Raw genomic sequence first — 20,666 nt, 5'->3', positions numbered from 1 at the left:
CCACAGGAGAAAGTATGTTTGGGATGACATGAGGGTGAGTAAATACTGAGAGAATTACAATTTTTGGGTGTTGTCTTCTTGGCATGCAGTAATGATAACTGACAATTTGAGTAAAAATTGTTAAAATTAACTGGTGTACTATTCTAATGAATTCATAACAGTATTTTTGTCTGTCCACTGAAAGTACACACAACCAAAATATTCCAGTTCAAAAAGTGCATAAAGAATTGGAATTACTCCGTATGATTAATCTGTGGGCTTTTATTCACATAAAACATTGATCATCCAAATATGTAGAGTGCGTCAAATGTGGTAAACAGAATCTCAACTCAAACATGCTTGAGAACTGATTAGGTGTCTTAAGCCACTCGAATCATATGGATTATTTTTACAATGTCTTTATGCACTTTTTGAAGCTAAAAGACTTTGGTTGCCTGGATAGACAAAAATGAAGAGAGAATATCAATTTTCATGTGTTCCGAAAACAAACTAGATTTTTATGGGTTTGTAACAACATAGTAAATGATGACTACATTTTTGGCTGAACTAATGCTCTAAAAAGTTTTTACAAAAGAGAATGAAATATGAATCTAAGGTTCATTGTGAGGATAAATCCTGACACACCTCAAGTGCTCATGGCCTGAACCCTCATGTGTCTAAGGAGTTTGTGGATTTCAGCTGGCAAAACTATTAATCCACTACGGGCAAATGCATTTTACTCAGCTGCCGTAAGTTACTGTAATTTCTACAGGAAATCTTTTTTACAGTGTACCAATAAATGACATCAATGCCTGCAGGAAATTGCTCTGAATAATTTAGTAATTACTAAATCATAGCCTATTATAAAATTGAGCTTTTTTCTGAAAGCTTAGCCACAAACCTTCGATCTTTCTGAACACATTGGTGAGCCTGGACATATACTCCAGCACTTACCATTAATGCAATGATCCCCCTGGTGTTTAAAACACAGTAGTGCAATGGCATAACTCAGATGGGCTCCTTTCAAGTGTTTTCAAAATTATTTTCTATTGTACACTCTAAAAAATGCTGGGTTATTTTTTCAACTCAAATGCTGGGTTCAGCCTGTTGGGTTATTTTATAGTGTTATTTTTAAAATTTTTACCCAGGTACTGGGTAGTTTTTGTGCACTCTAAAAAATTGCTGGGTTATTTTTTTTCAACCCAAATGCTGGGTTCAGTCTGTTAGGTTATTTTATTGGGTTATTTTTCTTCATATTTTTACCCAGGTGCTGGGTAGTTTTTTGTGCACTTTAAAAATGGCTGGGTTATTTCTTTTTAAACCAAAATGCTGGGTTCAGCTTGTTGGGTCACTTTATTGTGTTATTTGTAATAGTTTTACCCAGGTGCTGGGTAGTTTTTGTGCACTCTAAAAATGTTTTTTTTTTTTTAAACCAAAATGGGGTTTTTAAACCAAAGCTGGGTTCAGCTTGTTGGGTTATTTTATTGTGTTGTTTTTTAATATACTTTATATATTTTACCCAAGTGCTTTTTGTGCACTCTAAAAACTGCTGGGTTATTTATTTATTTATTTTTTTACCCCAAATGCTGGGTTCAGCTTACTGGGACATTTTATTGGGTTATATTTTAATATTTTTACCCAGGTGCTGGGTAGTTTTTTGTGCACTCTAAAATTGCTGGGTTATTTTTTTAACCCAAATGCTGGGTTTAGCTTGTTGGGTCATTTTATTGGGTTCTTTTTTAATATTTTTACCAAGGTCCTGGGTATTTTTTGTGCACTCTAAAATGGCTGGGTTATTTTCTTAAACCAAATGCTGGGTTCAGCCTGTTGGGTTAATTTTGTTGTTATTTTTAATATTTTTACCCAGGTGCTGGGTAGTTTTTCTGTAACTCGGCTGCTGGGTCATTTTTACTGTCAATACAAATGAAGAACCCCCTCACACACCTACCCAGCGCTGGGTCAGTTTAACCCAATGTTGGGCAGTCAATGCCAAAGCAGTTAAATCTGGATACAGCATTTTTTCGAGTGTAAAACTGTAAACATAAAAACTCTAAAGCTTTCCCTAATTTTTAAGCCACTTTGATTTAAAATGTCTAATTATGTATAAATATTTAATTGCGCGTGGAACATGCCATAATGTAAATAAAAAAAACACTAGAATAAAGGATACACTTTTCAATGATCTTGTCTCTTTATTCTTGAATTGTGCACTTTTCACAGGTAACACCACAGGTTTACCATAGCTGGTTAGATAAATAAATAAATAAATATATTCATCATAAAAAATAAAACTGTAACTGAACCTATAATTAGTCAATATGGAAAAGTATGCGTTCTTCATACATTTTTGAATTTCATTTAATTATGATGATTTTGCTTATCTTCCAATACCTTCTTTACTGACAGAGTAACTCCGACAGAATGAAAGAATAAATACATTTTGACAGAATGACAGAATAAATATCGGGACCAAAACAACTGTCTGAAATAAATAAATAAATAAATAAACACTACACTAATAAAAATAAATGTCTGATGAAGATTAATCATAATAAACCATTTTATACAGAAAGAACAAGAATTTTCTTTATATCAATATTCAAAAGTTTTATCTTTGTCTTCATGAAACCTCTCATACTGTTAATTTACTGCAATAAACAATTCCCAACAAACATTGTGCATAATCATCACTTGCTGCCTCCCAGCCAAACAATATACTCAAACATGTAAAAACAATAAATAAATAAATACCTTTTTTTTTTAAAGTGATGTGATACTAGGAACCTCTACATTTTGATACATCCCATACCTCTTAATATAACATATGACATTAAAAATGTTTAATTGGAATGTCTCTCATCAAAATAATCACTACAAGCCACATTTAGATTTTCCAATATGCATAATTCTGTGTGTTACACAGTATGATGCTTATGGAAACGTTTAACAGTGATGAAAAAAAAAAAATTCAAAGTATGTTTGGGTCTCTTAATTGGTGCGTTCCTTGGTAATTTGGGGAATTTTTGGCTAGGTTTGGGAATAAACATCTGATTTTTTTATACACATCTATTCAAAGATCTGTTTGGGGTCTGTATGATTTTTTTTTTTTTTTATGTTTTTATATGAAGTCTCTTATGCTCACCAAGGCTGCATTTACAGATATGAGGAAATAGTTATCAATGTTGAAAACAGTTCCACAACACTTTTTTTTCAGGATTCTTTGATGAATAGGAAGTTCAAAAGAACAGCAATATTTTAAATTGAATAAAATACTTGATATTCATTTGAAATAGGATCTTTTGCATCACTGTAGAAGTCTTTACTGTCAGTTTTGATCAATTAAATGCATTAATGCACTAAAAAAAATTACTGACCTCAATCTTTTGAACGGCAATGTATATCCAAAATCTGCTCACTGGCAGACTATTCCAGTAGATATGACAGTTTTTATAAATGAGACCCTTATGGATTCTAAAACAACGAGTGAGCAAACAAAAAACCTGCTTCAATCTCAGTCTATCATCTTGAAAAGGTCAGGGTATGCATGCTTTTTTCCCAAAACAAAAAGTATATTGTTGTATATACTTACAGTATATTGTTGCTCATTAATATTTAAATATTTGCACACACTTATACTGTACACACACATAATCAACTAGAATCGATGTAGGGGATGGGGAAAGCAGAAGGCTAGGGATGAATGGATGCTGAATGGACAACTCAAAAAATGTTATTTCCTTTCCCAGCAGCCCCAGTTCCAGTGCCCCAAACCAATGGAGGTCGCTGAAGAACTGGAGCTTGTGGGGTAACCGTTCCTGTGAGGGACATAGGAGATAACTCACCAATGAGAGTCCCTGCAGTGCTGGGTTGTACCATTCTAGGGTTAGCCATGGAAAAGCCCGTATTAGACATTGTCAAAGCTGAATGGCTTGTATTCTGGGTTGGAGATGCCATGTGGGCGACAGGCATCCCGAAGGCTGTGTTTAGTGGGGGCAGGCCACTGGAATAGGGTGTCATGGAGTTAAAACCAAAATAATTTGAGTTTGAAGGCTGTGCAGTAGAACCACTTGCATTGGACATGTTGCCGCCCATTGGCCTGGTCATGCCTGCGGCTGGCAAAAATCCTGGGAAGGATGACAGTTGAAAGTGCAAAAAACAAAAAGGGATGATGGGTGATGGGGAGGGAGGAAGGGAGAAGGGAAGTGGATAGCATATAGAAGCAGGGATAAAGAAGGTTGAGATGGGATCTACATCAACTACGTACAGGTTATGTTCCACATGACTATATTAACTCTAGGCTTGAAAAACACTGCGTCACAAACACTCAAAAATAAACAGATATTATACAGCGGGTCTCTTTCTCTCTCTCAGTTGCTCTTATTGTCAATGTCTCTCTCTTTCTCTCTCAGCCCTCCTTACCCGGGGCTTTTTGGGTGGGGATGGCGTTGAGAGGCGGCTGTTTAGGTTTGGGCTTGACTGACATAAGAGAGTCCAAGTCCACCAATGAAGCAACTTCTCCAAGGAAAGACGCTGGCTTTTTGGTCTCATCACCAGGTTTTGTAGCAGTGGCACCTATTGAGGGAAAAAAGAAGTTAGGCAAAAGTCTTAATGACTTTGTTTTTCAAACAAGGGAAAAGTGCTTAAATGAGTCTTGCTTTTGGACGTTTTTTTGCATCAGCAACAACACACGCATGCGTTGTGGTACTCTCGTGAACGTGCATCAAAGACACACGGAAGAGAAGAAATTGTCAAATAAAGTCGTTATTTTGTTTTCTTTGCACACAAAAAAGTATTCTCGTAGCTTCTTAGAATTTCGGTTGAACCACTGATGTCAAATGGACTATTTTATCAATGTTCTTACTACCTTTCTGGTAGTACGTGTCAGTTGTGTTGCTGTCTATGCGTGGATTTCATTAAAAATATCTTAATTTGTGTTCCAAAGATGAGCAAAGGTCTTACAGATTTGATTGGGTGAGTAATTAATGACAGAAATGTCATTTTTGGGAACTATCCCTTTAAGACTAGCTCAAAATTGACCATGAAAAATAAGATTTGAGACTGGAGAAACAAGAAACCTGTTCCAATAGTACCGTTCTCAGAGGAACCACCCCAAGGATCTGATGTGCCTCCATCACCGAAAGGGTCATCAGTTGTCAAAGCATTAGTTGGAGCTGATGGAGCACCCCAGGGGTCATTCGCAGTAGGGGGTGAAGATGCTGAGAGTAAGTAATACAATGATTAGTTAGCAAAAGTGAGAAATTTTCCTGAAAATACATTTGTTCTGACATACAACGATGCCATATGAAAATACAGTTTCATTAATGCTCTAATCTACATTTGAACTGCCATTCAAAAGTTTGTGGTCAGTAAGATTTTATAAAGTTTTTGAAAGAAGTCTCTTATGCTCACCAAGCCTGTATTATTATTATTTTTAATAAAAAAAAAAAAAATCACATAAAATCATTCTATTGGGAAATATAATTGTAAGTCAAAAGATCTGTTATTGATTTTAATGTATTTAATGTTTTTTAAAGAAGTTTCTTCTGCTCACCAAGCCTGCATTTATTTGATCCAAAATAGATCAAAAGCAGTAATATTGTGAAATATTTTGACTATTTAAAATAACTGCTTACTATTTGAATCTATTTTACTATGTAATTTATTCCTGTGATCCAACAGAAATAGAGCTAGAAATAGACACAGAAATACTTTTAATAGAGATAGAAATTAATATTTTTATTTAGCAAGGATGCTTTAAATTGATTAAAGTGATGATAAAGACATTTATAATGTTACAAATTATTTCTATTTCAGATAAATGCTGCTCATCTGAACTTTCTATTGATCAAAGAAACCTGAAAAAAAAACTATTCAGCTGTTTTTAACACAATAATAATAATAAATGTTTTTTGAGGAGCAAATCAGAATATTAGAATGATTTCTAAAGGATCATGTGACTGGAGTAATGATACAAAATATTCAGCTTTGAAATCACAGGAATAAATTACATTTTAAAATATATTCAAACAGAAAGCAGTTATTTTAAATAGTAAAAATATTTCAAAATTTTACTGATCCCAAACTTTTGCACTGTTGTTTAAGTTGGAATTAATTCTCAGTCAGTCAATAAATAGTATGTTGTACCTTCCTGGTTCTTTAATCCAGTCACCCTCTTACCTGCTGTGCCCCAAGGGTCATTATCTGCTTTTGAACCATCACCAAATGGATCAGACACAGCTGATGATGCTTCTAATGGCGCCCCCCAGGGGTCAGAGGTTGCAGGTGCTGAATCCTGTACACCATCCGCAGATGCCCCCCAAGGATCTGACGTTATTGCATCAGAGTCTTTCGCCGCTTCAACTGGAGCCCCCCAAGGATCGTTTGTTGATGGGGCTTTATCTTCTGAAAATCCAGAAGAGTCGCCCCATGGGTCGTTGGCGGCAGGTGGAGAACTTTTCTCAGCTTTCGTAGATCCTCCCCAGGGATCACTGGAAGCAGGTGGAGAATCATTCTTGGTACTGGCAGATCCTCCCCATGGATCATTGGATGCAGGTGAGGATCCGTTTGTCCCATCAGCAGATCCACCCCAAGGGTCATTGGTAGCTGGACTGGATTCCTTTGCCTCATCAGACGGGGCTCCCCAAGGGTCGTTGGTAGCAGCGGCGGAATCATTGGATGCGTCAGATGGGGCTCCCCAAGGGTCTGAGTTGGACGGAGGCGCTGCTGTTGCTGCTTTTTCCCAAAGATCTGGCTCCGTGTCACCCTCCTTTGCCTGAATCCACAAATTTCCGTTTTATAGGCTTGGACAGTCTGACTATAGTCAGGTCATGTGATTTTACTCAATATTACTTCAACGAAGTTTCTCAGAGTAATTGATCAGTGCATCTCACCCGTCTCTCTGCCTCTTTCCTCTCAGCCTCCAAACGTTTCTGCTCCTCCTTCTTCTTGGCCATAGCGGCGGTCAGGTCAGCCACAGATGGAATGTTGTCTAGGGAGGGCAGCCCTGTATATGGCGGGATCTCTGGCTTTTCTTTATCTGGTCCTGTAGTGGAGGACGCTGAGATAAAACATATGAGAGAGAAAATTAAAAAAAAAAAAAAATTCAGCTCAAATGCTCACTGATGCTTCTGAAGGAAAAACGAATTAAGAGCAATTTAATTTGGTAAATTAAGAGCATTAAGAGCAAGGGGGTGAAAACTCTTTGAATTTGAAGATCAGCGTAAATTTAACTTCTTTTATCTTCTGGGAAACATGGAAGTATCTTCTGTAGCTTCTGAACGGCAGTACTAAATGAAAAAAATATGATATTTAGACAAAATAAGAAAAATGAACACATCTTCATTCTGTTCAAAAGTTTACACCCCTGGCTCTTAATGCATCGTTTTTGCTTTCTGGAGCATCAGTGTGTCCATCAGTGAGTCTCACAGTTGTCCTCAGTGTGAAAAGATGGATCTCAAAATCATACAGTCATTGTTGGAAAGGGTGCAAATACACAAAAATGCTGAAAAACCAAAGAATTTGTGGGACCTGAAGGATTTTTCTGAAGAACAGCAGACCGTTTAACTGTTCAGGACAAACAAGGGACTCATGAACAACTATCACTAAACAAAAAAACACAGCTGTAGATCATTCAGGTAACAACATAGTATTAAGTGTCAAGTGCATGTAAACTTTTCAACGGGGAATAGTTTTATAAATCCAACTATTAGTTTCTCTCGTGGACTGTATGTACACGTCTTGTGAAATACCTTATTCAGGTCAGTACTAAATAAAAAATAACATGCATTTTGTAAGATCCCTCTTATTTTGGTAAAATAATTAACATTTTCCAGATTCTGTAAGGTGTATGTACACTTCTGACTTCAATTGTATATAACTTTCTTCTTTAAGACGAATACAATTGGAGTTTTATTAAAAACATAAACAAATCTCCATGACTGTTTTCTTTATTGCTCTTGGATTGTGAGTCTTACCATTGGGAGCTTTTGTCAGCTTGTCTTTTGTCTTCATAGCAAAATCTCTCTCCTCTTTCCGCTTTTCTTCATCCTCAATCAGCACCATCACTATCTTGGCCTTTTCTCTCACATTCACTCCCTACAAAGCATAAATCCATTACTGACAAGATTTCAGATCTTTATCCTCTATTATTAATGTAATCAGTGTAGAAGAATTGAATATTTTGCCATACTTGGTCCTTTCCATCCTTGTCTGTGAAGCGGTATTCTGTTAGGACTTTGATAATGTGAATGTTCTCCACACTCTGCTGAGGGATGCGGTCAGAGCCCGTTTTCAACAGATATTCAAGAAGGGTTAAAGACTGTGGAAGAAGAAAAGAGCAAACATGGTTTATCAGGTGTTTTGACAATTCTTAATACATGTAAGTTTGAATGTTTTTTGGAGAAATGTCTCATCTTAAAATATTGTCAATTATTACTTCGCCTTAAAATAGCTGTTTCTATTTATATATATTTTAAAATGTAATTTATTCTTTTGGAAAAGCTGAATTTTCAGCATCATTACTCTAGTTTTCAGTGTCACATTATTCTTCAGAAATCATTCTAATATGATGATTTGGAACTCATGAAACATTTTTCCATAACTTCCAAAAGTAAAAAACAATAATACAATTTTATACTATTTTACCACCTATTAATAATAATAAATATTAAAGGGTGTTACTAGGGTGTTTTGGGCCATGTAATTCTATGTGATGAGTCACTAGCAAACACAAATACATGTAAAGTGTAACTCAATCTCTCTTTCTACATCTCTCTCTTTCAATAATACAACAAAAGCCATAAGTAAACAACAGAGAAAGAAACATCATGGCAGTGAAGCTGAATGGAACATCCTGCCAGCACATAATCAAACACTGCAGCAGCAGCAACAACGGTCCTGCTGACAGGAAAAATCCAGCCACTGATCAGGTAACATGATCAGCTGCGTAATAGAGTCACAAAAACGATCACTTGCTATAAATATTCAATCAGTCTGAGCAGGCAGGCAAGCAAAGAATCTGTTTCCTTAAACCTGGAAACTGTTCTCTTCAGTTCTCTCCTTCCCTCACCTTGTATACGTGCCTCCAGTTCTTGTCATCATTGAGACGCTTCCAGAGCATGGCCAAAATCTCATTACAGGCCACCACGTTGTAGGTCAGATCCGAGATGTCGGCCATCTGGGAGCTCGATGGCCCCCAGGGGTCATTAGAAGTCGCTTCTCGAACCTACACAACATATACGACACGTTAAAGTTCACTATATATACTCTTCATTTCACTGGTAAGAGTTTTATGTACAAAATAACAATATTTATTTACAGTGGATTCCACTATTTAATATGCTAAGAAATGTGACATTTAACTATAAAAAATGTTTATCTTCCCATGATGCATACTGTTTATATACTAGCACAATAGGCAGTATATGACTGAATAAATCTAAAGAAAAAATTAAGTGACAAAAGTTTTGTAGTTTCACCTTGAAACGTGATTAGGGTTGACTTGAAGGGGTCATCGGATGCCCATTTTTTTCACAAGTTGATATGATTCTTTAGGGTCTTAATAAAAAGTCCATAATATACTTACACATTTTCAATGGTTGTGTAAAACAACACCCTTTTTACCTTGTCAAAATGAGCTTTGCAAAAATCATCCCATTCTGAGGGGACTGCTCCTTTAAATGCAAATGAGCTCTGCCTAACCCGCCCCTCTCTTCTCTCTGTGGAGTGACGAGCCGGTTTACTTTAGCCGCATTTAACCGCTAAACTTGCTAAATAGCACATTATCAGGAAAGGAGATCGCAAAGATTAATAAAAAAAACCCTTATACTCACTTCTGCTGCAAGTGAAGCTGGATCACGAATGATTTGTGCAAACATAGATGGATATATGTAGATCAGGAGGCGCGTTTCTTTCACAAACAAATGTAATCCACTGCATCTTCAGCGGCTCAGATGTCGGGAGTAAATGACGATCACTATGTTCATTATTACATCCAGCATCACAACACCTCAATCGCACAATCAGAGATATATTCTTGTCTAACTTACATCCCTGCTCCGGCATCGAAACAAAGAGCACAAACTGTTACAGCTGATCTGAGGTAAGATGCTCATGTCAATCAACTATTGTGGGAGTGGCCTCTGAGAAGGACTCAATTTGAAAACGGGAATATTATTTTTACAGATTAATTAAAAACCACTGCATGGATTTTTATCATTATAGGGTAGATTTGTACATATACTGCCAACACACAATGTTCAAACAACATGAAAAAGTGTACTTAGCATCCGATGACCCCTTTAAGAGAGATGACAAAAGACTGAGAATAAACTGTGTGATAAAAAGGCAAGTGAAACTCACCTTGACCTCTGCCTCAGAGAAGTTCTGAACAAGATTTTTCAGTTGTCGTCTCAGCATTGAGTGAGTCATGATGGCGTTTTTGTCCTAGACCTTTTTAAAAAAAGCCGGTTTTGAAAAACTTCTAAAACGCACACTATATTGTATAACAAATACAGTCTTCAAAAACCGCTACTTTCATATCACATATCATAATCATAGTTTGATAACTTTGATAATTAGGAAATGGAGCCTTTATAATATGGCATCAAGCACTATTGTTTTTGTTATTAGTCAATTTGTAATAGAAGACACAGTCAAAAGTTTTTGAACAGTAAGATTTTTAATATTTTTTTAATCTTCTGCTCGCCAAGCTCCAAAATACAGCAAAAGCAGTAGTATTGTAAAACATTTTTAATAATTACTGCTTCCTATTTAAATATATATTTTAAAATGTAATTTATTCCTGTGATCAAAGCTAAATTTTAAGCATCATTAATCCAGGCTTCAGTATCATGTGATCCTTCAGAAATCATTCTAATATGCTGATTTGCTGTTCAAAAAACATTATTATTATTATTATTATTATCAATATTTTAAATGGTTGACATTTTTTCAGGATTCTCTGATGAATAGAAAGATCCAAAGATCAGCATTTATCTGAAATAAAAAGCTTTTGTAACGTTATACACTATACCATTCAAAAGCTTGGAGTCAGTATAATTTTTTTTTTCTTTTGGGAAAGAAATTATAAATAGAAAATGGCCGTAGCTCCAAACACTCTTCCAGCAATTCAGTAGATACAAATATAACGTGCGTAGATCCAAAAATATAATAATATAAAAATGAAGGAGAACTGTACTCATCCAAATTCAGCCAAAAAGGCTTATCGCATTTATTACTTGGAGGTCACAATGATATGCGCAAAAATGCACATTCTGCACTTTTTCGCACATATTTTTGGCTGAAAGACATTTATATTGTTACAAAAATTCCTATTTTAGATAAATGCTGTTCTTCTTACTGTTTTTGCTGTACTTTGGACTGGTAGTGTAGATGTCACAGCAGTCTTGGTTTAGAATAATTATACTATTATAGTATTTATTAAGTATGTTTTAAATATTTATTAAGTTAAGTTAGTCTTTTTTTTTTTAGGATTTTCTGTTTCATTTTATTTTAATTAAGGTTTTGGTAATTTTGTAGTATGTTTCGTCTTTTGTATTATTGTTTTTAATATTTTATTTCAGTTTTAGTTTTAGTTATTTTACTCTATCAAAATGAAAAAGAGAAATGCTGCCTTGGCAACAGGATGGCATAAAACAACCTTATTTTTTATCATTTATTTCAGCAAATGTTTATTTTATTTCAAGCATTTTTTTTTTTATAGTTTTAGTTGTAGTTAACTACAATAACCCTAATCAGAGCTCATAATACACACCTGCTATTATGAATAGGTTTTTAACAAAACACACAAGCAAACAAAATTAAAAGAATATGCAGAATCACTTATTTATTTATTTTGCTCCACTTACCTGATAAATAAAGGATGTCGGAATATCTGTTGACTGAATTTCTCCAATCACTGACAGGCACTTCAGTCCATGAGCTTTTTGATATGGTGACTTTATGGCCTATAAATCATAAATACAAGGACAAACTCCGTAATAAGGTGCTGTTTTAAAGAAAGCGTTCACCCACACATTTTGACAAGGTTAGTAGGAAAAAAAAATGTTTTTTTACAGCAAAAACTGTAAATATTATAAACAGTAAAAATTGTAAAATATTTGTATTATTTAAAATAACTGTGTTCTATTTGAATATATTTTTAAATGTATTTTATTTAGTGTGATCAAAACTAAATTTCCAGTCTTCAGTGTCACATGATCCTTCAGAAATCATTCTAATATGCTGAATTGCTGTTCAAGAAACATTGTTATTGTTTTTATTATCAATATTTAAAACAGCTGAGTACATTTTTTCAGGATTCTATGATGAATAGAAAGAAACAAAGATCAGCATTTATCTAAAATAAAAATCTATAAAATGTAATATATGCTATAATATAGATATATGCTTTTTAATTTATAACAGCATAAGTATTTTTTGTAACATCAACAGCCAACATCTTTTAAATAGCATCATCCTGCCATCAAAATAATGCTTGATTTTATGCTATTTATAGCAGCATCTCCAGCCTTAGACTGCGCTATGAATATTTGCCAAGTGCTCTGTGATCCAAACGTTGATTGATTTATTTAGCAGTAGGCAGATAGACATCTTTCCAATGCTGCAGACAACAAACACCTCTCAGGTAATGTGTGTTAAAGCATCATATGATGACAATCACTTTAACAGGCATGAAATACACAGTAAACTGCGATACTGTCGCATCATACAGGTCTGATCGTGTCCTGACTGTAATCTGACACCTGCAAAAGCTGATTTTGGTTTGGTGAATGAAGAGCCATCGCCTTAAAAACAGGAGGAGATAATGCATGATCACACACTGCGCCTTAGCCAAAGGTTTAACTTATATAGAGCATCGCTTCTCACGTCAGCTCGAGGACAACACCTCTGACTGATGGACACAAATACATATATATGTTTTTAATATACTAACCTTTTGCGAGAATGAACGGGAGAGAAGATGAGAGGCTTTTCCAGAGCCTAGCGGAAATTTCCGCTTCCGTTTACGGCTACCTGTCAAAAAACGAATGCAGACCAAGCCTCCTACTGAATATTCATAAGATGGGCGTGGCATTTTGCAACGCACTAATCCGCTGGTTTGTGAATATTTATAAGTGGGTGTGGCTTTGTGGTTTACGTTAAAACCCGTAAGCGTAAACAACCCCGCAGGATTTTTTGCATGAAAGCCGTATGACAATAAATAGAGGCTTTAAACAACCAATACATGAATTATGAATTTAAAGCGTTGGTCACATCTGCTATTTGGTTTATTGAAATTCCAAAGGGACATGAACAGGCGATGACAAATCCGCTAATCCCAACATCATGGTTGCGAATGCGCTGAGCACGGTTTCCATAACAATGAGTCGATCCATACATCCTCAGATCTGATGACGCGTGATGCGTGATTCTCAAGCTTGTGCCTGAGGCATCGCTGACGTCACTGACGCTCCAGTGCCTGTAGAAGCGGCTGGCCCGCAATAACAAATTGGATGAAGACAGAAATATTACTCACATCCACTGAAATCAGTTCAAGATGGCGTCCGAGGGGGAATACGAGTCGATTCTGTGCGTGAAACCAGATGTCAATGTTTACCGCATCCCGCCGCGGGCGTCGAATCGCGGATACAGGTGAATTAAAGGATGTGCGGGCCTGAGCCCATGGCTGGTGTCTGTTTTGTAAATAATGCTAGAATACCATTTTGTCTTGGCCGTATCAGCACTAAATTGCTATTATGGACGACATTTGAAAATGAATAATGCATTTATCGTAATTAATTATTATGATGCGCACTGTCATGCCGCAGAGACAGTGCTTTGTCAAGAAAAAAAAACACCTTGTGATGTCAAATGATTGGTGTGTTTGACTACGAGCTCACGACTTAACCTTAATAGGAAGTGGTCTAGAATAAGCAAATATAAATTGTATTATATTACATAGTTATATATGATATATGTCATAGTGTTAATGTGTTGATGTGAGTTGTGTGTTTTCAGGGTCGTATATGTGGTCCAGTTTATAGTGTATAATTAGTACTACAAGCTCTTGCCCACAGAGAATGTTATACTTCACTGGCACACATTTTAGAGGAGAAATCCCAGTTGTATTCCTTCATGAGGAGCTTGAAGGCTTGTAATAGTTCTGAAAATTGAAATAATACTGTTGGATTTAACATAAACTGTGGAAAGAGGTTAAATGTCTTCTGTTCCCATTGTCATCAGGTTATTTTCACACATAATTTCTGATTTTCTTCAGTTAAAAAGCCATTTAACCCCTTTCCAGTTTTGACATTTTAATGAAAAGTCTGAATTAAAAATGAAGCCTGCATGAATTGTTTGCAATATGATTAATAACATGCATTTAGAAAACAGGTAGAGTTAATATTATATAGAGGGTTTGCACTTGCGTCACGGTTTGGTCAGTTACCCCGATACGTGGCCATATTGGTGATACTCAGATATAAACAACAGCATGGGTTGCATGGTTAATATACTACTGAATATGTATTCTGCAAATTTATGCTGTCTAAACCACAAAAAAAATTGTGGAAGCTGCGAAATCACATAGAGAAGGACTTAGTAAGCAGGAAAGGGCGTAAATGGTTAATAGGTGATAAAGATACGAATGAGCAGTATTAAGATATTAGCCTCATATTTCACCTACTTGACTGGAAATGATAAGAACAAACACAAATGTTGTCAAGATTCTTGCCCTGAAATTACTGGTTCATTTTGGCCAACCACAAACGTCTTTTGTACCTCAGTTTTTGCGCTCTTCTCCTTGATTTGTTATAACTTCTGACAGTCTGTAGTACTCCAAATGTTTTTCCAGGTCCGACCGATTAGTACAGCCCAAAACATGACAATAAATGACCATTTTCAGCAGCAGTAATCAGCAAAATATGTGAGTTTCATTCAGTTTAGTGGCATTGTTTATGTACAGTGCCGCCAATATGGCTGATTAATGACGTGTCATGAAAACACACTATAGGGTGGATATTTTACATTTACATTTAGAACATTTATTTACATTTTTTACATTACATTTATTTACATATTTTCATAGAAAAAACAGCTAGAGTTGTGAAAACCATTTAATTTGATGGATCTAAAATGACATTTCTGCTGTGATAATGGCAGGGCGGCTGACTGGAAGCTAGACACTCCTGACTGGACAGGCCGTATGCGCATTACAGCAAAGGGGAAGGTGGCTTTTATCAAATTGGAGGACAAAGTCTCAGGTTAGAAAATAAAAATGACCTGAATGTTTGATTGGGTGACTTTCAGAGACATCTGTGCAGCAAAAGAAGCTCCTATTTGTCCTCATTTTATAATTGTCCTCAGGTGAGCTGTTTGCTCAAGCACCGGTAAAGGAATACCCTGGTATTGCAGTGGAGACAGTCAGCGATTCCAGTCGCTATTTTGTTCTTCGAATACAGGATGACAATGGTTAGTGTATTATCTTTGACCTGACCTCAATTTACATATCCTGTCATAATGGAATGTCTTGCAAGTAAATATTTCACTTCTCTGTCAGTTTAGACATGCATTGTCCTTGCTGCCTGTATTTTAGGTCGGAGTGCATTCATTGGAGTTGGGTTTGGAGACAGAGGTGATGCTTTTGACTTTAATGTCGCCCTGCAGGATCATTTCAAGTAAGTTTCCATTAAAATTCATGTGGATGTTTGTGACTGGAAATGCTTTTGTATTTGACATCTTGGAGCGTGAAGAACATTTGAAACATTTCAAGAATATTTTTTCACTATAAATTACCTTTTTATGGAATGCAAAGTTTCCATTGATGTTAGAGGTTCTTCATGGAACCATTAATGCCAATAAAGAACCTATTTTTGTGTGCAGTGTACAGTTTTTGATTATTTTTGTCTTAAGCTTTCTTTCACTTTTTTTGTAAGGTGGGTGAAACAGGAGAATGAAATTAAAAGTTCTCAGGCTGCAGACTCAGGACCCAAACTGGATCTAGGCTTCAAAGAGGGACAGACCATTACACTGAATATTGGGGTAAAACAAAAATGCACAACAAAAACGCTTTTGGAATTGGATTTATTTTTTTTAAATCTGCAGTCTGTAAGTTTTGGCACTCTAGTGGCTAATAAACAGAACTGCGTGCATCTTGTGGAAGAACATTGTAGCCGGAGCTACTTCTCTCTGTGACAACTCACACCGCTACTGGGCTACTCTGCAGCGGTTCCTACCAGAACCAGTCTAAAATATTCGAATATAAAAACTTATAGGTGCATCATAGTGATTTAGGATAAGCCAAACACAAAAAAGTTATGGACTGCAGCTTTAAACAGATTATGGCCTTATAGCAGGGGTTGGAACGTTGATCCTGGAGGGCCAGTGTTATTGCAGAGTTTAGCTCAAACCCTGAAAAAAAATACCAACCTGTATCCTGAAGACCTTGATTAGCTTGTTCAGGTGTGTTTGATTAGGTTTGGAGCTAAACTCTGCAGGGACACCGGCCCTCCAAGATCAACATTCCCCACCCCTGCCTTGCATAATTACATTTTCAGAAGAATACACAGTGATTTTTTTTTTATGCCCTTGTATCAAAAACAAGAGTATGTGTTAAATTAGTGAAAGGTTTCTTTGTATTTAGCAAGGTAAAAAGAGGGACAAGCCCCGCCCACAGAGCTCAGGAGGCTTGGGGCTCCTCCCTCCACCTCCAGGAGGAAAGATAGCCCCTCCTCCTTCGTCCAATCACAACACAGTACAGCCATCAGGAGGAGCACAGACAGGTACATCATTTGACCTCATTACTGCTTATTTATAATCTTATTTATGCATCCTGTTTTCTTTGATGCTAAAAAAAAAGAACCGAGTACCATGCATTATTCTCCACGCATAGCTCAATCTGAACCCTAAACTCTTCATATTAATTTTCTAAATGTAAAATATCAGACAATGTATTTTTGTTTAGAGAATTGTTCATCCATTTACTCAAGTTACTGAGTATGTAGATGAGTTTGTTACTTCATCTGAACAGACATGGAAAAATTCAGCTTTAACATAATTTGCTCACCAACGGTTCCTCTGCAGTGAATGGGTGCAATCAGAATGAGAATTTAAACAGCTGATAAAAACATCACAGTAATCCACAAGTAATTCACACAATTCCAGTCCGTCAATTAACATCTTGTAAAGAGAAAAGTTGAAAAGCTCTTTTTAGTACATCACAATTCGATTCAAAACGATTCTTGGGGTCATGATTAGATTAAAAAAATCAATTCACGATTTTTCTATTTTCATTCATGATTCACAATTCAGATTTTTAGTGCACACTGGTCATCAAACGCACCAGTATTTTAATACAAAAACACACCAGTCTGTAGTATGGGTAGTCCTGATTCAAGAAATCAGTGTTTCCTGTTAACTTCCTAATAAATTAAAAATATTTTACACTTCCCATTAGGGATGTGTCTGAATCCAATCATAGGAAATTACATATACTACGAAACCCTTAAATGTGAGAATATACATACTTTAGTGCTTTCTTTCACAATTATATTGTTGGGAAATATACTGTATATAAATTGTGGGCATCAAGGAGCTGTTAGTAATATGCGGGGCATTGAAACCACTTTTAAATGTGCGTTTGCATTTTACTTTCACTTTCGAGATTCGTGATCACATGGAGCAGCAATAGGCCTAGTTGCCACATATTTAACAAGATTAGATGTTTGTCAGTGGTGCTCAGGATCTGCACACCATTCACCATCTTCAGATCATCTTACTCTGTTTATGTGGTAAGTGAAATATGTATCTAATGTAACAGGCTACCGCTAGCGAGCGGCTAACCATGTCCCTTTAGTGGCCCCTTTAGAATGTAGCGTTCCTTTTTTGTACCTTTTCGAATAAGGATTTACTATTTGGGCACATCCCTACTTCCCATAATAACAAAAGATCGATAATTAGTATAAGATTTTTTTCAGGATGTATTTGTTTTCTGCATTGCTGTTGCTGTTTTGTTCCGACAACATCATGCTGTTATTAGCATTATATTAACTAGAAAATTATTTTTTTTAATTTGTGAATCAATTTATATGTGAATCAATTTTTCCCCCACTCCTACTTCTCTGCATAATATTGCTTTGTCCAAAGATAAAGCAGTCTTGTTTGAATCAGGAGAGAAATATGCACATATCCAGCACTTTTTACAAAAAACAAAACAAAACAAGTTCTCAATAAATGTTAGAGGGTTTTGATGTGAGAGGACACCAGGGAATAACCTTTTTCATCTCTGATTTTCTCCAAATCTGTTCTAATAAAGGAACAAGCTCATCTACATCTTGGATGGCTTGAGGGTGACACATTCAGCCAATTTTCATTTTTGGCTGAATTATTCCTTTAATATGCCAGCCCACTCTAAATGAACAGACACATAGACACAGGCAATTACTGTTTTTCTATTTTTTTCATGACCTGACTTTCTTTTTCTACTGTTAGGATGTTTATTAGAACTGGACAGCAGTAACTCTAATACAGTGGTTCAGTCAAACCCCAGCTCTGACCTATGGGGTGACTTCTCTAGCTCTGCAAGGTAAAATGATTAGTGACCTTGATATTATTGACATTATTACTGACCACTAAATATTTTCAATAAACTGCTCTTACCTGTTACCCAGTGTGTAAAAGTATGTATAAGCTGGAATAATGTATTTTTTCTTTCTTTCTTTCTTTTAGCTCTGTTCCACCTTCAGCACCACGCCAAGAACCTTCTTCTGGGAACTGGGTCCAGTTCTAAAAAAGTTTTATCCTCCTTCGTTCCATTATTGTTCCCATTCCTCCATCAAAACTACTGCAATTAAAAGATACTGCATAATTGTATGGAAAAGTAGAGGCAAGCTCTATGTAAAGCTGCTAATCTTAGCAGAGCACAGAGGCGAGAAATAGGCAATTAGGAATTCTGTTACTCTTATGAAACAAATCAACCAAATGAAATTATAAAAAAGATTGTATAAAGGAGAGAGGAACATCCCATGGGTGTTATATGTAAAACTTTATGGTAATGTTTTGAAGATTGTTTCAGTATCTTTACATTTGTCCATAAGGTGTTAGCTGTGTCCATTTTGTTGTCATGACCTGTATGTGTTTGTCCTAGGTTTTGGAGGAGTGAATATATGTGTGTGCTTGAGTGTTTAAAAAAAGGCAGAGATTCTGATTGAAAGTGTAGAATTTAAATGAGACCTGAATATGTTAAGAGCTGAACATCTTGTATATCATAAGAATATATAAAACCTGTACAGTATAAATATACAAAAATACTGATTGAAGGCCACCATGTAGAAAAATGATGTCCCTCAAATAAAGGGAGTATGTCCAGATATTCATTACATATCCATATTGTCATTTACTTGACTAACAGAAAGTCATTTACGTGTTAAACAAAAATAAAATATACAAAAGAACTACAACACGCACTGCTTCAAATGTGATTATTTGATTATTATTAACTAATATAATCTCTGTGGAATATGATTCTCAAAATATTAGCATTTGCCCTTGCTGTCTATGAAAAATACAGTGCTTCAATGCTTTATACCTAGCTTAGCGTATATGCGAACAAATGCAGTCATATTACTGTTATGGAGGACCAAAGTTATTTGCATTAGGATTTGAAATATCAAATATGATTTCTCATTTCTATTAATGGATATCAAACCCGTCGACTCCAAATACGCCAGGTATGTATGCTGCTTACCCTTACAACAACAACAACAAAAAAAGTTATAAGCATATTAAAAGTTTGTCAAAATACCACAGTTATTGTTACTACAGTAATCCACTGTAATGAAAGGTTCTTGTGCTATTATTGTCTTACAATTGCAAAAATATATGATTGCCCTGGTGAAAAAAACACATATGCTGGTAAGTATGTTTTGATGCTGGAATGCTGGTTAGGTAGGTTTTGATGCTGGTCCTTAGCTGGTTTAAGCTGGTCCTTTGCTGGTTTTTGCTGGTCATGTTGCTGGTCAAGGACCAAGGATGGTAAATGTTGTGAATGGTAGCTAGTGTAAAATGATCATTATGTGCTTGGACAAACAACATACCAGCTCTCAGATGAAGGATGTTTTTGGACGTGGTGGCTGGTCCTCTAATGGCCAGGTTGGAGCAGCTAGAAACCAGCTAAACACTGCTATCAGCTTAAGATGGATTTTCTTCATAAGACCTTAGGCCATGCAGCTGCGTCTCACATCTGTTTCCGTTCATTATCTTATATCTAGATAACATCGTGTAGACTTCCTTTTTGCAGACCCCTTAGCTCAGCTGCTTTGATTTGTTGTGTAAGTCCTACCTAACAGCCTGTACTTCTCCGTTTGGCCACTAAATGTCTCTGTTACACTAGTGCTGGGTATTTTCACAAGACATGCACACCTGCTACTTGTCTGTTGTGAGTAATGACCTGTTAATACCCTTTAGTTCCTTTAATCTTTGTGATCTAGCTAGTTTGTTCACAACATCGTTTGTTTGGCTTAGTTTTTCATTCTTACAAATGTTTGCCTGTACCTTTGACTCTTTTCACTGGATTATGGATAAATAAATAATTGGATTGCTTTTAAATTTTGAACTGGGACACATATTAATGGGTCTTGAGATGTTTATCCTTGTAATTGGTTCCTGCTTCAGTTGTTGATTGTCATAAA

At 35.9% G+C, this 20,666-nt stretch overlaps 2 protein-coding genes across 6 annotated transcripts; one reads left to right on the top strand and one right to left on the bottom strand.

Annotated features, from left to right (window-relative positions):
• Positions 1 to 2,350: 2,350 nt before the first annotated feature.
• Positions 2,351 to 13,037, bottom strand: epn1b (epsin 1b). Of its 5 annotated transcripts, none has more exons than XM_051137541.1 (12): positions 12,935 to 13,025; positions 12,711 to 12,785; positions 11,847 to 11,945; positions 10,339 to 10,428; positions 9,047 to 9,202; positions 8,168 to 8,296; positions 7,953 to 8,073; positions 6,870 to 7,036; positions 6,157 to 6,751; positions 5,070 to 5,195; positions 4,399 to 4,551; positions 2,351 to 4,103 (listed from the first exon to the last, which is right to left on the bottom strand). In XM_051137541.1, the coding sequence occupies exons 4-12, from the start codon at positions 10,405 to 10,407 to the stop codon at positions 3,700 to 3,702; spliced, it is 1,920 nt and encodes a 639-aa protein (XP_050993498.1). In that variant the 5' UTR covers positions 10,408 to 10,428; positions 11,847 to 11,945; positions 12,711 to 12,785; positions 12,935 to 13,025; the 3' UTR covers positions 2,351 to 3,699. The 5 variants fall into 5 exon arrangements, with proteins under 5 accessions (XP_050993498.1, XP_050993497.1, XP_050993496.1 ...); XM_051137540.1 differs by having other exon boundaries at positions 12,744 to 12,785; XM_051137539.1 differs by lacking the exon at positions 12,711 to 12,785 and having other exon boundaries at positions 12,935 to 13,037.
• Positions 13,038 to 13,405: 368 nt separating this feature from the next.
• On the top strand, positions 13,406 to 19,438 carry necap1 (NECAP endocytosis associated 1). Its single transcript, XM_051137688.1, has 8 exons — positions 13,406 to 13,632; positions 15,142 to 15,242; positions 15,346 to 15,450; positions 15,575 to 15,656; positions 15,915 to 16,020; positions 16,622 to 16,760; positions 18,469 to 18,562; positions 18,706 to 19,438. Exons 1-8 carry the CDS (start codon positions 13,538 to 13,540, stop codon positions 18,764 to 18,766), a joined length of 783 nt encoding a protein of 260 aa, XP_050993645.1. The 5' UTR covers positions 13,406 to 13,537; the 3' UTR covers positions 18,767 to 19,438.
• The last annotated feature ends 1,228 nt before the right edge of the window (positions 19,439 to 20,666 follow it).

Source organism: Labeo rohita, chromosome 19, assembly GCF_022985175.1.
Source record: "Labeo rohita strain BAU-BD-2019 chromosome 19, IGBB_LRoh.1.0, whole genome shotgun sequence".
NCBI classification, from domain to species: Eukaryota; Metazoa; Chordata; class Actinopteri; order Cypriniformes; family Cyprinidae; genus Labeo; species Labeo rohita.
Note: the sequence above shows the minus strand (reverse complement) of the source record. Positions and strands in the feature narration are given on the sequence as shown.